Genomic DNA, 14,204 nt, shown 5'->3' with positions numbered 1-14,204 from the left:
TTTCCCGCCCGCAAGATCTCGCCCACTGACCAACCCATACCCTCCCTCCCCCACCATCAAACGCTTCACTCCCATGCAAGTGCAGACCTCCCAATGCGAGGATGCCTGCAGTTAGCCAGGTGGCTGAGCGCAGCGCCAAAGTGCTCTGCTGCTAGCCTATTCCAGCAGCCATTCGGCCTTTCTTCCTCCGTTCGGTTTTTCGCCAACTCCGCATCACGCTCCGCCAGAGGTTCCGCTGTCCATAAATCGGATCTCGAGAACAGAATCGCCGCTATCCCGATCGATCGATATCGCAATTTCTGCATCGTTGCCCACGTCGACCATGGAAAGAGCACGCTGTCCGACCGGCTGCTGGAGTTGACGGGTACGATCCAACCTGGAAGTAACAAGCAGGTGCTGGACAAGCTCGATGTGGAACGGGAACGTGGTATCACAGTCAAGGCGCAGACATGTACGATGATCTACAACCACAAGGGAGAGGATTACCTGCTCCATCTTGTCGATACCCCGGGCCATGTGGACTTCCGTGCGGAGGTCTCGCGCAGTTACGCCAGTTGCGGAGGCGCCTTGCTCTTGGTTGATGCCAGTCAGGGCATTCAGGCGCAAACCGTTGCCAACTTCTATCTCGCTTTCTCACAGGGTCTGGAGTTGATTCCCGTCATCAACAAGGTGGATTTGCCCTCGGCCGACCCCCAGCGTGCTCTGGAGCAGATGAAGCATTCTTTCGAACTGGACACGGAGAGCGCAGTGTTGGTCTCGGCCAAGACCGGTCTCAACGTGGAGCAGCTGCTTCCTACGGTTGTAGACAAGATCCCAGCGTATGCATCCCTAGCCCCTTTCCTGGCTGATGATCAGAGCTGATTTAAACAGCCCTGTCGGTGACTTCACCAAGCCCCTGCGCATGCTCCTCGTCGATTCCTGGTACGATCCCTACAAGGGCGTGATTTGCTTGGTCCGTGTGTTTGACGGCGAGATCCGAGCGGGAGACCAGCTTGTTTCTTTCGCTACCGGACTCAAGTATTACGTCGGTGAAGTCGGTATCATGTACCCCAATGAGACCCCACAGACGGTGCTTCGTGCTGGCCAAGTTGGCTACGTCTACTTCAACCCGGGCATGAAGCGGAGTAAGGAAGCCAAGATCGGTGATACGTACACGAAAGTGGGATCGGAAAAGCTTGTGGAAGCGCTGCCGGGTTTTGAAGAACCTAAGTCGATGGTTTTCGTGGCCGCCTACCCTGTCGATGCAGATCATTTCGAGCACTTGGAGGACAGTATCAACCAGCTCATGTTGAATGACAGAAGTATCACAGTGCAGAAGGAGTCCTCAGAGGCTTTGGGTGCTGGTTTCCGCTTGGGCTTCCTGGGAACTCTTCACTGCTCTGTTTTCGAGGATCGTCTGCGCCAGGAGCACGGAGCCAGTATTATCATTACTCCTCCGTCAGTGCCCGTGAAGATTGTATACAAAGACGGCAAAGAGGAGATCATCAGCAACCCGGCCAAATTCCCCGACGACGAATCCGCACGCGCGAAGGTTCTGGAATTTCACGAGCCCTACGTTACGGCTACACTGACTTTCCCGGATGAGTACCTTGGAAAGGTCATCGAACTCTGTGAAAACAACCGTGGAGAACAGAAGAGCCTCGAGTACTTCACGTCCACTCAGGTCATTCTTAAGTACGAACTTCCCTTGGCGCAGTTGGTCGACGACTTCTTTGGTAAGCTCAAGGGTAACACGAAGGGCTATGCCTCGCTGGATTACGAAGAGTCGGCCTGGAGACCAAGCAGCATCGTCAAGCTGCAGCTGTTGGTCAACAAAGCCCCTGTAGATGCTGTCGCTCGCATCGTCCACTACAGCCAAGCGGATCGACTTGGTCGTCAGTGGGTGACGAAGTTCAAGGAGCATGTGGACCGCCAACTCTTCGAGATTATTATCCAGGCAGCTGTTGGGCGCAAGGTCGTGGCTCGTGAGACCGTGAAGCCCTACCGGAAGGATGTCTTGGCCAAGCTTCATGCTAGTGATGTCAGTCGACGCCGCAAACTGTTGGAGAAGCAGAAGGAGGGTCGCAAGAGACTCCGGGCTGTGGGCAATGTGGTGATTGAACAGAAGGCATTCCAGAATTTCTTGTCGAAATAAGGCAGCAATAGCAGGGTGGATTCAAGATCAACTGTACCATAGTTTTTAACATATAGCTTATACCATATATACGTGTTTTTTTTGTTTCAATCCATCAATCCATGATGCCCACGGTATAAATGCACAGGTATTACCGAGTAATAATTAGTAGACTGAATAGAGTGAAGAATGCCGCAGCCGTATCCGCGCACTGTGATTGGACGGACCGGGGGGAAGCTGGCCTCGGACGGAGCTTCCAATTTAACCGCAGAAAAGTTCGTCGTCGCCGACCCCGCCGCCGCAATGGTCTGCAATTTCTCCCCCCTCCCCTCCCGTCGTCGCCGTCTTTTCTCCGATTTTACCTACCCACTGGTCTGAGGTGGCGTGCCGCTTGACTTGACAGTTTTCCTTCACGACTACTGCGGTGATTACTTCTTGCGAGCGCACCCATTCCAGCGCCGTCGCATCCATTTCCGCTGAGTCACTGTCATCTTGCCATGATCATCATTTGACCACCGTGATGCAGCCTCCAGAAGGTGTGCAGGTCGACCTGGGCAAGGCCCAGGTCATTGACCGCGTCCCCAAAGTTATCAAGGAACTGAAGTTCGGTGTCCTGTAAGTAATTCTGGGGTTCCTAACTCATTCCTGTTTCACCCCCTCCCCGCCTCGTCTTCGTGTGTCGCGGAAGCAACCTGGAGAGGGGATGCTGACTCTGTCTTACGAAGGTCCAACGACGACATCGTCAGCCAAGGTGTGGTGGAAGTCTCCGACCGGAAATTCTTTGATCTCGAGCACGACCGAGCCGTAGTCGCCAATGGCCCCCTCGACGCGCGCATGGGTATTTCGAACAAGACCTCGACATGTCAAACCTGTGGTGGCGCCCTCCAAATTTGTAACGGACACTTCGGTCACGTCAGGCTCGTCCTGCCTTCCTTCCACGTCGGCTATTTCAAGCGAGTCATCACCATTCTCCAGGAAATCTGCAAAGAATGCTCCCACATCCTCCTCCCCGAAGCCGATCGCCGTGCCTTCCTCCGCGAAATGCGTCGCCCCGGCCTGGACAACTTGCGACGGATGCAGATTGCGAAGCGCATCAACGAGCGGTGCAAGAAGACCCGCAACTGCGAGAACTGCGGTGCCGTGAACGGTGTGGTCAAGAAGGCTGGTACCAGCGCGCTGAAGATCACCCACGACAAATTCCGTGCCTTCAACGCCTCGACTTCCGTCAAGAAGGTGCCCCCGCCCAGCAAGATTGTCTTTGACCGATCTTTCGACGAAGCGCGTACATCAAATGCCGAGGTCGAAAAGCATTACAAGAAGGCTCAGGATGATATGAACGCCCTGCGCGTGCTGAACCTGTTCAAGAAGATCTCCGATACGGATTGTGAATTGCTGGGTCTAGATCCGAAGGAGGCTAGACCGGAGATGTTTCTCTGGCAGTTCATCCCTGCTCCCCCAGTCTGTATTCGTCCTTCCGTTGGTCAAGACGCGGCCTCCACTGAGGACGACTTGACTGCCAAATTGGGAGATATCGTCCAGAGTAACATCAACCTCAAGAATGCGCTGCTGAAGGGTGCGCCAGTGCAGACCATCATGGAGTGTTGGGACTACATGCAGCTGCAGATTGCCGTGTACATCAACAGTGACGTTCCGGGTCTGAACAAGGCAGATCTGGGAAAGCCCATCCGAGGTTTTGTCCAGCGCTTGAAGGGAAAACAGGGTCGTTTCCGTGGTAACTTGTCTGGAAAGCGTGTCGACTTCTCCGGTCGTACGGTCATTTCTCCCGATCCTAATTTGCGCGTCGACGAGGTCGCTGTTCCCGAGCTTGTGGCGAAGAACATGACCTACCCGGAAGTTGTGACTCGCTACAACAAAGAGAAGCTGCAGCAGAGAGTTCGCAACGGAACGAAAAAGTGGCCTGGAGCGAACTATATCACCAAGAAGGGTCAGACGTTTAAGCTCTTCCTCAAGTATGGTAACTTGAACATGATTGCAGACCAGCTCCAGGAGGGAGATGTTATCGAGCGTCATATTGAGGATGGTGACATTGTTCTGTTTAACCGCCAACCGTCCCTGCACAAGCTCAGTATCCTCTCCCACTTTGCGAAAGTCCGCCCTCACCGGACTTTCCGTCTCAACGAATGTGTCTGCAACCCCTACAACGCTGATTTCGACGGTGACGAGATGAATCTGCACGTTCCCCAGACGGAAGAAGCGCGCGCTGAAGCCATGGAACTTATGGGTGTCAAGAACAACTTGGCCACGCCCAAGAACGGAGAGCCTATTATCTCTGCTATTCAGGATTTCATCAGTGCTGCTTACGTCCTCAGTAGCAAGGACAACTTCTTCGACCGTCGCTCGTTCACCCAGATCTGTCTCTACATGCTTGGTCCTCAAACCCGCTTCGATCTTCCCCCTCCCTCCGTGCTGAAACCCCAGATGCTGTGGACTGGAAAGCAAGTCTTCAACATCCTCATGCGGCCGAACAAGGATGACCCATGCTTGGTCAACCTGGACGCCGCCTGCAGAGAATTCAAGATGCCAAAGGATGGAAGACCCAAGGATCTCGACCCCAAGGATGGTTGGCTCGTCATTCGTAACTCCGAGGTCATGTGTGGTGTGATGGATAAGTCCACTATCGGTTCCGGAAAGAAGGACAACGTGTTCTATATCATGCTGAGAGATTATGGTCCAGCGGCGGCTGCCGAGGGTATGAACCGCTTGTCAAAACTGTCGGCCCGTTGGTTCACAAACATGGGCTTCTCCATCGGTATCACCGACGTTTATCCCAGTGAGAAGCTGTTGCGCTCGAAACACGACCTGGTCGAGACTGCATACGCAGCCTGTGACGAAGTCATTGCCAAGTACAAGGCCGGTACGCTTGAGAAGTATCCTGGTTGTGACGAGTTGCAAACTATGGAGAACCAGTTGTCTGGTATTCTCAGTAAGGTCCGTCAGCAGGCTGGTGACGAGTGTATCGCTCAATTGAGCAAGTACAACTCTCCTTTGATCATGGCCACGTCTGGATCGAAGGGTTCTAGCATCAACGTGTCTCAGATGGTTGCCCTTGTCGGTCAGCAGATTATTGGTGGCCAACGTGTGCAGGACGGCTTCCAAGACCGAACCTTGCCTCATTTCCCGAAGAATGCCCGTCAGCCTCCATCGAAGGGTTTCGTGCGGAACAGTTTCTTCTCGGGTCTCACCCCTACGGAATTCATCTTCCACGCCATGTCCGGTCGTGAAGGTTTGGTCGATACTGCCGTCAAAACGGCCGAAACCGGTTATATGTCTCGTCGGTTGATGAAGTCCCTGGAAGATCTTTCCACCAGATACGATGATACCGTCCGTAACTCGTCCGCAGCGATTGTCCAGTTCCAGTATGGTGACGACAAGCTGGATCCAGTGGATATGGAGGGCAAGGCCAAGCCCGTTCACTTTGACCGGACTTTCATCCATTCCGAATCCATTACTTATTCGAATGAAGAGCCGAGTCTGCTTCCTGCTGAAATCATGGAAGTCTGCGAGGAGATGCTGTCGAAAGAACGTGCCAAGCTGGTGCGGAAGGATCTGATGGGCAACACTCTGGCTTACATGGACCGTAGTGATCACGGAATTGACCAATTCGAGAGTGCCCGTGATTTCCTCGAGTCCATTCAGCAGTACGTTGCGACCAAGGCGGACAAGCTGATCTCTCGCGGTGGTGACATCGATCCATCTGATGAAAGGAGTCAAAAGGGTCTGAACCACACGGGCAAGCTGACTGAGCGCACCCTGCGGACTTTCATCACGGAGTGCTTGATGAAGTATAAGAAGGCTCAGGTTGAAGCTGGCCATGCTGTTGGTGCTGTTGGTGCGCAGTCTATCGGTGAACCCGGTACGCAGATGACGTTGAAGACTTTCCACTTTGCTGGTGTCGCCGGTATGAGTATCACTCAGGGTGTCCCCCGTATCAAGGAAATCATCAATGCCTCCAAGGAGATCAGTACGCCTGTCGTTGCTTGCGAGCTGGTCACCAAGGACAACATCATTGCCGCCCGTATCGTCAAGGGTCGTATTGAGCAGACGTATCTTCGCGACATTATCCACTATGTTCGCGAGACATGGACCGGCAAGGAAGCCTACATTACCGTCAAGATCAACTGGAAGACTATCCAGGATTTGGCGCTGGAGCTGAAGATCGAGAACATTCTGGCTGCGATCAAGAGCCACAAGCGGTTCAAGGCGGACGATCTCAAGTTCCGATGCTCGCGCTCACACATCCACGTCTACATGGATGTTGAGCCGTCTAGCAAAGCATCTCTATCTAAGACTGAGATTGCGCACACAAGTGCGGATCCTTTCCTGCGGTTGAAGCACCTGAAGCGGATGCTTCCTGATATCCAGGTGCTTGGTCACCCCCAGGCCTACCGTGCGATCATCCGAACGGATGAGACGTCGACTACCAACACCCTTCTGGTGGAAGGCTACGGTTTGAGGGCGTGCATGACCACGATGGGTGTTGACGGCCTTCGCACGACCACCAATAACATTATGGAGATGCGCGAAGTGCTCGGTATCGAAGCGGCCCGGTCGACGATCGTCCAGGAAATCAGCGAGGTCATGAAGGACATGGACATCGATCCCCGACACATGCAGCTTTTGGCCGACGTCATGACCTACAAGGGTGAAGTCTTGGGTATTACGCGATTTGGTCTCGCTAAGATGCGTGACTCGGTCCTGCAGCTGGCTTCCTTCGAAAAGACCGCCGATCATCTGTTCGATGCTGGTGGTGCCGGCCGGACGGATCTGATCGAGGGTGTGTCTGAGTGTATCATCATGGGCAAGACGGTGTCGCTGGGTACCGGGGCCATGGAAGTTGTGCGCAAGATGAACTTCTTCGAGGGCCAGATTGGGCCGAGGAAGACGACGTTCGAAGACGCGTGGACGGATGTCTACGAGGCACCTCTGGAGCGGGCGCGGGCGAAACGCAAGGGGCGGGCTTGAGGCCGGGAGGAGGCTTGTATAAAAGGGATTTGATTCTGGACATGGAAAAGTCGGTCGCATACCAGGCGTTTAGTAGTGTACTGTACAGTCATGATTTAGCGATTACCGCGAGGTAGGCGGCTGTCTTGTATGTATCTTACGAGCAGACGAAAGACGATTCAACGAGTCTGAATAAGATATCATGGATGATTGCTTGATTTAAGGGCGTATGAGAGTAGTGAGTGCAGAAGTAGCAAATTTGCGTGTCGACAGTATAACAGCATAGATGGTTTAGATGGTTTACATGTGTACTGTAGTCTGCAGTGCTGTAGTTGACAGCCAAATGCGGACAGCGCTTAATAACCGCGGCGGGCAGGAGGGGGCCCCGCCAGAACTTTTCGCATGGCCGTTCCTCTTCTGCCACTGTCTATACAACTTCAACCTACCTTAATTTTTTTCTCGTTTCACCTCAACATCAATTCGTCATTACTTGACCTACCCACCTATCCGCATACCTTGTTACGCCCCTCTTTATCCTCAGACGAACTCACCCGACCTCGACCGACCTCCCACCGATCAAGAACAAACAAGATGACTCAAGAATACCAACCCCCACCTCTCCCCCCGCCCTTCCACCACCACAACCACCGCACACAATCAACAGCTACCACCACCACCACAAGCACTACAACGCTACCCCCGCCGATCCTCCTCACGCAGGGCGCCGAAGCCCATCTCTACAAAACGCACTACCTGAACGCGACCACCCACCCGGCGGCGCTGAAGATCCGGCCCTCCAAACCGTACCGCCACCCGATCCTCGACCGGCGCCTGACGCGCCAGCGCATCCTCCAGGAGGCGCGGTGTCTGGCCAAGCTCGTGCGCGAGGGGGTGGCGGTGCCGGCGCTGTACGCCGTGGACTGGGAGGGGCAGACGGTGGTGGTCGACGCCGCCACGGGGGCGGAGCGGTACGGCGGGGCGTGGCTGCTGATGGAGTGGGTGGAGGGCGACGTGGTGCGGGTGGTGGTGCAGGCGTGGGAGCGGGCGATGCTGGCGCGGTTCGCGGCGGCAGATCAGCACCCTCGGCGGCGACAGGCCGACGGGGAGATGGAGGTGGATGGCGACCAGGGCGACAACGGGCATGTGGAGCGCAAGCGCGAGGAGGAGCGGATGAAGGATCTGCTGCGGCGCATTGGGGCCGCCGTCGGCCGGTTGCATGCGGCCGGGGTGATCCATGGGGATCTGACGACGAGTAATCTCATTCTGCGGCCCAAGAAGGAGAGCGGGCAGGGGGACGGGGAGGGGGAGGGGGCAGGCGAGGTGGATCTGGAGGGTGAGGTCGTGCTCATTGATTTTGGCCTGGCGAGTCAGAGTGTCCAGGATGAGGATCGCGCGGTGGACCTGTATGTGCTCGAACGCGCGTTTGGGAGTACGCATCCCCGCACGGAGGCGTTCTTCGCGGAGGTGCTGGAGGGGTATCGCGCTAGTTATCGCGGGGCTGCATCGGTGTTGAAGCGCTTGGAGGAGGTGCGCTTGCGCGGGAGGAAGAAGAGTATGTTGGGCTGAGGAGGCTTGTTTCGTTTACCTGAAAAGGGGAGGGGGGTTGCTTTGTGTGGCGGGGACTGGGTTGATGAGGATAGAGGAAATGGATAGAACTATGCTTCATTCATCATCACTAGGTTTCAAGGGAATAAACATAAAAACAAGAAAAGAAACGCCGCGCTGTCCCATGCAAATCGTGGAATGCTTGCAGATAGATACAATATCATCACATCACGGCTTGACGCAGCTGCCCACGTCCGCCAGCGCAAAGTAGCCTTTGTTCTCCACCACCCCGCGGTCCTTCACCACCGCCGTGTACTTGACCACCCACTGCGGCGCCACGTCGCCCTGGATGCCATCGTCCGCGTCCGGCGCCGAAGCGAGGATGCCCGCGCCCTTGGGGCCGGGCCCCAGCAGCTCCCGGGTCGTGCCCACGGGCAAGATGTCCATGCAGTCGTTGTGGGTCAGCAGTTGGATCCGCTCCTGCTTAGCGTACAGGATCAGAGACTTGGGCACCACGCAGCAGTCCTTGAGGTTGATCTGATCCACCGACGGCTTGACCTTGGTGTGCGGCAGGAAGCGCGCCAGCCGCTCGCTGCCGAACTCCGCCACGCCCAGCTGCTTGATCATCCCCTGCGCGTGCAGCCCCTCCAGCGTGCGCCACGTTTGGATGATACTGTCGAAGTCATCCTCCTCGCTGCCGGCATCCGACGACCCCGCGTCCTCGTCGTCGTCGTCCTCCTCCTCCTCCACCTCGCTGTCGTCGTCCGCATCGAACAAGATCCCCGGAAACGAGACAATCAGCAGATCGATCGAGTCGACGTGCAGCTCCCGAAGCACAAGGTCGATCGCCTCCCGCGTGTGCGCGCACCGCCGCGACGCCGGGATCCCCGGCAGGTAGAAGAGTTTGACGGTGATGTCGTACGCCGACCGCTCCTCGGACAGCCCGTACCCGCAGTCCGTGGATGGGATGTATAGGGTGTCGTCGTGTTGCCTCGTCCACGATGCGTAGCGCGGTGCTCCCTGCTCGGTTTTCGTTGTCGTTGTCGTCGTGGCCTCGTCGTTGCGCTGCTGCTGCTGCTGCGCGGCTTGGAAGTTGGCACGTAGGGAGTTGATCAGTTCGACATTGGACTTTTCGGTCAGTTGGCGGATGATGGGATGGCCGCCTAGCATCAGATTTCTGGAAGTGTGTTAGTTTGGTTGAGTTGGTGGACTGGGATTTTTTGTCTTTTTTTTTTTCCTCCCGGGGCGATCGTCGGGTTCACGGCCGAGATAGGAGGAACGGAGGTGGAATGGGGAGGAGAGAGTGCCGGGATTTTCCACTGCGGTTGCCACTTACGAGGTGGAGAGGATGAGTTTCATGGTGATGGATGTATGAGCACCCTGCAATATGTGCAGGGCAGGGACTTCTGATGCAAGGGGGTGGGAGTCAGGAGGGGAATGAGGATTTGGAAGGATTGGAGAAATGCGAAGAGGGTGGAGGAAGATAACGGACGAATGCGAATGAATTGCTAAGCAGCCAAACCCCGCGCCGCGGGGTTAAATTCAGGTTCCGATCGGCGATTTCGACTCGGCCCGCCCGCTCACTTACATCTACTCTCATTTACTCTCTGGTCTGTACGGTACATCCTATGATAACAACCTCACAGTCTGGTCGATCATGTCTATAGACTATCGTCCTTCCCTGGAAATTGATTTTGGGGGTATGCCCCATCTCATGCACACAGCTGTCTAATCATAATCCACCGTCGGATCCCAGTCCGTGGGCGAGTAGACCCCCGTTTGCAATGCCTTCATATCCTCCTCTGACAGCTCGAAATCAAACACCTCGGCATTCTCCTTGATCCGACTGGGTGTCACCGACTTGGGAAGGGGGACAAAGCCCTACAGGTCGCATGTTAGCACTGACTCGACCGGGATACATGGCAACAATGAGAGAGACTCGTTCCATAACTTACCCTCTGCAACCCCCACCGGATCATGACCTGCGCTGGCGACTTGCCATGCTTCTGGCCCAATTCCTTGAGTACTCGCTCGCCCATCCTCGTCCCGTGCGCCAGAGGCGAATAGGCCTGGACGACGATGTTGCGCTTCTGGAGCCACTCGGCGATCTCGGGGCGGTCACACCAGGGATGCAACTCGTACTGTCCGACGTCGATCTGCCCACCGCCACCATGCTTGATGTACTCCTCCAGCTCGTCCAGATGGTGGACCCCGTAGTTGGAAACCCCGATGGATTTCGTCTTGCCCGCTTGCTGGGCCTCCACTAGCGCTCGCCAGGAGCCGAGGCGGTCTTCTTTGCCGCCGTAGGGGGCGTGAATAAGGATGCTTGTCATCGTTGTTATTTTTCTTCCACTGCAGTTTCTCGCGATACCAGCGATACTTGGTCGAGGGAGATGGGGGGGTGTGGACAACTCACAGGTCAAAGTACTCCTGCTCAGCCTCGCGCAGACTGGAGTCAATAGCCTTCTTGGTGCGAGTGTAGCCCATCTTCTCCGGGGGGATCTTGGTAGTGAAGAAGATCTCCGACCGGTCGAGGCCGGAGTTTGCGATGGCGCGGCCGCAGGCTTTTTCGTTGCGGTACATGATTGCTGAGTCCACCTGGAAGGGAGCGCGTTAGATTGAGCTCTGGGTCGCGAGAAGAGTGGGGGAAAGGCGCATGCATACATGACGGTAGCCGATTTTGAGTGCGTCAAGGGTGGCCTTTTCCGTTTGGGACTGGGGGCTTTGACAGAGTGAGCGCTGCGCCGTTTGCATGCAGCTGAAGCAGGAATTGACTTACATCATGTAGACCTGTCATGGTTTCTGCGGTTAGTGGTGTGGTAGTGGTGCACCGGGGGGGGGGAGGGGCGAAGATTTACTCCATATCCCAGAATGGGAATTTCATGGCCGGAGTTCAGGCGGTAGGTTGAGCGTAGGCCTTTGAGGGCTGCCATTGTAGATGAAGGATGTAGTGAATCTAAGGTTAGTGCAGTGAGTGGGAGAAAGCAATGCGAGGAGGGAACTCACTTACTTATATAGAGCACACCGACGGAGAAGAGGGGAGCGGAGGCGTGATGATCTCATACTGCTGCTGTGGGTCGGCTGATTCACCCCCGATTGTTCTTGTCATAATTACTGCTCTTGTTGTATGAATTCCTTTACTGGTGAACCCCCTTCTAGCCATAAGTCAAATCGATTCTCTTATAATTGGCTCAATTGCGATTCACTACTTTGAGCCAGTAAATAATGAGGCTCTATCAACGGAAATCAACCCCGCCTCCCCTCGTTGCTCCCATCGATGCTGCACTGGCCCCAACAGAGCACGGCGACTCCAATCTTGGTTACAATCAGAGGCAAAGTATACCAGTAACTCTTATTCTTCTGCTATTTTGCTGCATACAGAAAAATGGAGACACAAATTGCTAACTTCTTAGTGCGCACCCGTTTGTGCTATAATCAACACGCTGGAGGCGCATCTTAGTCGTAACTTTGCACAAGGAATAAGGCTTAATAGCCCTTCTTTACTCCACATCCTATCAATTGGCCATTGAGACAATCACCAGGAAACAGCACAGAACTTCGATTATTGCTAGCTCCTGCATAATGCTAGTTCAAGTCTGCCGTCGCTGAGTCTTCACTTGGAGTGGCCCCAATTGAAAAGATTTCTCTGCACAATTGAAGATTGAAGGCCGCGGATGAAGAAGATACGATGCTGCAATGATATCGATGATATACTCCAAACGATGTACAATCCGAAAGGCAGATCCATATCTCCATGCGAAGGGATAGGAAAGGCTTGCTTTCTTCAGACGACCTGCCTGAAGGCCTTCTTAGAGGAATGAACCAAGAGTCACCTGGAAGATTATGGGGCTACAGTACTTGGGATGTGCTACTTGCCCCTTCCATGGCGGAAAAGTCGCGCAGCCGATTACATGGCCGTCTCTCTTGAAAGCGGTTCCGCCGCCGCAGGTACTTGCCCTCAGTGCAAGACCAGCTACAAAAGTGGGACCAAACGATTTCTGACACCTCACCCCCATTTATGAAGTTCGTCATGAAGTACTGAGTGATTTAATTACTCTCGTTCGTGGCCTAGGGCAACGGGAACCCGTTGACGCAGACAAGAGAACCTATCTACTAAGAAACTAGAGGTATTCGCAGATATCACTTTAGACTTCAGCTGCGCAGGCTACCTCGCCATAAAAGCACATCAGAGAGCCATTTGTTGTCCACCAGTAGGTTCTCGTCCTCGTGATCCATGAGACTCGTTGTTGACAGCCGGGTGCAGACCGCTATAGAGGCTGGCATTCACTCGCTGACGGGCCCCTCTTGATCGCAATCTCCATATTCCCAGAAATGATCAATATCCATCCCCGGCGCCAGAGGTCCCATAGGATCATCATAGTAGCCTAAGATGACCCCAGCGGGGTCATTTTGACAATTTCTCCGATAGGGTTCCGCAGCCGATAGCACCGCAGCCGGCAAGGTAGGAATTTCACCGGCAGTTGTCTCATCGGGCTTTGCACGCATGTTAGACGGAATCGGAGAGGCTATCCTGGCACGCTTGGTTCCTTGATAGAGTGGCGTTTTTATAAGTCGTCTTCTGAGACCAGCCTGCTCTTCACCAGCCTGCTCCTTCTTCCATCTCTGTTGAGCAGTCTCTGAGAGCCGCTTTTGCCAGCGTTTCCTGGCATAAGATGTAAGGTACCGAAGGCAGGACTCACGGTCATTGTTGTAGGCCTGGGTGACGAAGTCTGGCAGCCGCTCGATGTTGGCCTGTACGCAGAAGCGGAAGTCGACATCAACAGGAATAAAGTCCATCGCTGTCTTCAGGCCCAGTATATTCTCTAATGCCCGGTCCGTTCGAGCTGATACCACAGAAACAACGAACCAACCAGACATTCTTTTCCAGCTCCGTATCTCCAGGAGGGTGAATGTCATGCAAGGTATTACACATATCGCCCTACAAGGAGCTATTCGTCGAAGATTGGAATTGTGGAGTACAGTTTGCCTGCCACTTGCAAAATGAACCCAACGATGGATTCAGGGATATGGGACCTTGGCTTGGGTCGCGTTACTATGGTCGAGGAAAACAACTACAAAATGTGAGGAGTCTCTACAAGAAGATGGGTGCTAGAACATCACCCCCTCGACCACCAGCTGGCAGATGCTTTGACCTGCTAAGGTGGGCCGTGGCGAAGCTCTCCACCACAATCTATAGAAGACACAAATCTTATTGGCCACGTTGGTTTGATATTGGAATCGAACGAGCCCACCTACTCATCGCCCCACCTCTGCACATCGGCAATTACTACGCCTATACTTCGTTACTACTGTACTATCTATCACCCGCTTCTGCTTTGAGTAAAAACCTCAGAATGCCACGACTTGCGGGTATGCAAGGATGGCAGGCCATTCCACGTGATTCGCTCTTTTTAGTATTCGTTCCGTTTTGCTCTCGTTTCCGCCCTGGCCTTCGAGCCACATGGTGATACTCTCACTCCAGCCCCAGTCAAAGCTTTGTTCATACTATGTGGAGACAGCTCTCGTCTCCATGTCTTTCTCGATGGATATCCGGACCTTTACCTCCTCGATTCTCATCTCACAG

General features: G+C 54.5%; 5 protein-coding genes across 5 annotated transcripts; 2 read left to right on the top strand and 3 right to left on the bottom strand.

Moving 5' to 3' along the window:
• The first annotated feature begins 29 nt into the window (after positions 1-29).
• BO86DRAFT_341238 (beta and beta-prime subunits of DNA dependent RNA-polymerase) lies at positions 30-7,272 on the top strand. Its single transcript, XM_025669071.1, has 4 exons — positions 30-818; positions 871-2,092; positions 2,595-2,728; positions 2,839-7,272. Exons 1-4 carry the CDS (start codon positions 94-96, stop codon positions 7,094-7,096), a joined length of 6,339 nt encoding a protein of 2,112 aa, XP_025526541.1. The 5' UTR covers positions 30-93; the 3' UTR covers positions 7,097-7,272.
• Positions 7,273-7,510: 238 nt separating this feature from the next.
• bud32 (serine/threonine protein kinase BUD32) lies at positions 7,511-8,758 on the top strand. Its single transcript, XM_025674529.1, has one exon. The coding sequence runs from the start codon at positions 7,667-7,669 to the stop codon at positions 8,639-8,641; it is 975 nt and encodes a 324-aa protein (XP_025526540.1). The 5' UTR covers positions 7,511-7,666; the 3' UTR covers positions 8,642-8,758.
• Positions 8,759-10,097, bottom strand: BO86DRAFT_364653 (putative gamma-cysteine synthetase regulatory subunit). Its single transcript, XM_025670015.1, has 2 exons — positions 9,957-10,097; positions 8,759-9,797 (listed from the first exon to the last, which is right to left on the bottom strand). Exons 1-2 carry the CDS (start codon positions 9,977-9,979, stop codon positions 8,849-8,851), a joined length of 972 nt encoding a protein of 323 aa, XP_025526539.1. The 5' UTR covers positions 9,980-10,097; the 3' UTR covers positions 8,759-8,848.
• Positions 10,098-10,203: 106 nt separating this feature from the next.
• BO86DRAFT_341229 (aldo/keto reductase) lies at positions 10,204-11,627 on the bottom strand. The gene is made up of 6 exons (XM_025669070.1): positions 11,479-11,627; positions 11,400-11,410; positions 11,285-11,342; positions 11,037-11,218; positions 10,576-10,945; positions 10,204-10,501 (listed from the first exon to the last, which is right to left on the bottom strand). The coding sequence occupies exons 1-6, from the start codon at positions 11,551-11,553 to the stop codon at positions 10,349-10,351; spliced, it is 849 nt and encodes a 282-aa protein (XP_025526538.1). The 5' UTR covers positions 11,554-11,627; the 3' UTR covers positions 10,204-10,348.
• A 1,277-nt stretch (positions 11,628-12,904) lies between these two features.
• Positions 12,905-13,498, bottom strand: BO86DRAFT_380328 (uncharacterized protein; the record flags this gene model as incomplete). Its single annotated transcript, XM_025670714.1, has 1 exon — positions 12,905-13,498. One exon carries the CDS (start codon positions 13,496-13,498, stop codon positions 12,905-12,907), a length of 594 nt encoding a protein of 197 aa, XP_025526537.1.
• Between the last annotated feature and the right edge of the window lie 706 nt (positions 13,499-14,204).

This window comes from Aspergillus japonicus, assembly GCF_003184785.1.
Source record: "Aspergillus japonicus CBS 114.51 unplaced genomic scaffold BO86scaffold_33, whole genome shotgun sequence".
NCBI lineage: Eukaryota > Fungi > Ascomycota > Eurotiomycetes > Eurotiales > Aspergillaceae > Aspergillus > Aspergillus japonicus.
This window is presented reverse-complemented; position numbering and strand designations above follow the sequence as displayed.

Coding starts and splice junctions, on each gene's coding strand:
- BO86DRAFT_341238 (XM_025669071.1), top strand. CDS start 94: ATGCGAGGATGCCTGCAGTTAGCCAGGTGGCTGAGCGCAGCGCCAAAG. Junction 819..870: donor GTTGTAGACAAGATCCCAGC/GTATGCATCCCT, acceptor TGATTTAAACAG/CCCTGTCGGTGACTTCACCA. Junction 2,093..2,594: donor TCCGGGCTGTGGGCAATGTG/GTGATTGAACAG, acceptor ATTTCCGCTGAG/TCACTGTCATCTTGCCATGA.
- bud32 (XM_025674529.1), top strand. CDS start 7,667: ATGACTCAAGAATACCAACCCCCACCTCTCCCCCCGCCCTTCCACCAC.
- BO86DRAFT_364653 (XM_025670015.1), bottom strand. CDS start 9,979: ATGAAACTCATCCTCTCCACCTC. Junction 9,798..9,956: donor AAACTCATCCTCTCCACCTC/GTAAGTGGCAAC, acceptor ACACACTTCCAG/AAATCTGATGCTAGGCGGCC.
- BO86DRAFT_341229 (XM_025669070.1), bottom strand. CDS start 11,553: ATGGCAGCCCTCAAAGGCCTACGCTCAACCTACCGCCTGAACTCCGGC. Junction 10,946..11,036: donor GAGCAGGAGTACTTTGACCT/GTGAGTTGTCCA, acceptor AACGATGACAAG/CATCCTTATTCACGCCCCCT. Junction 10,502..10,575: donor TCCGGTGGGGGTTGCAGAGG/GTAAGTTATGGA, acceptor TGCGACCTGTAG/GGCTTTGTCCCCCTTCCCAA.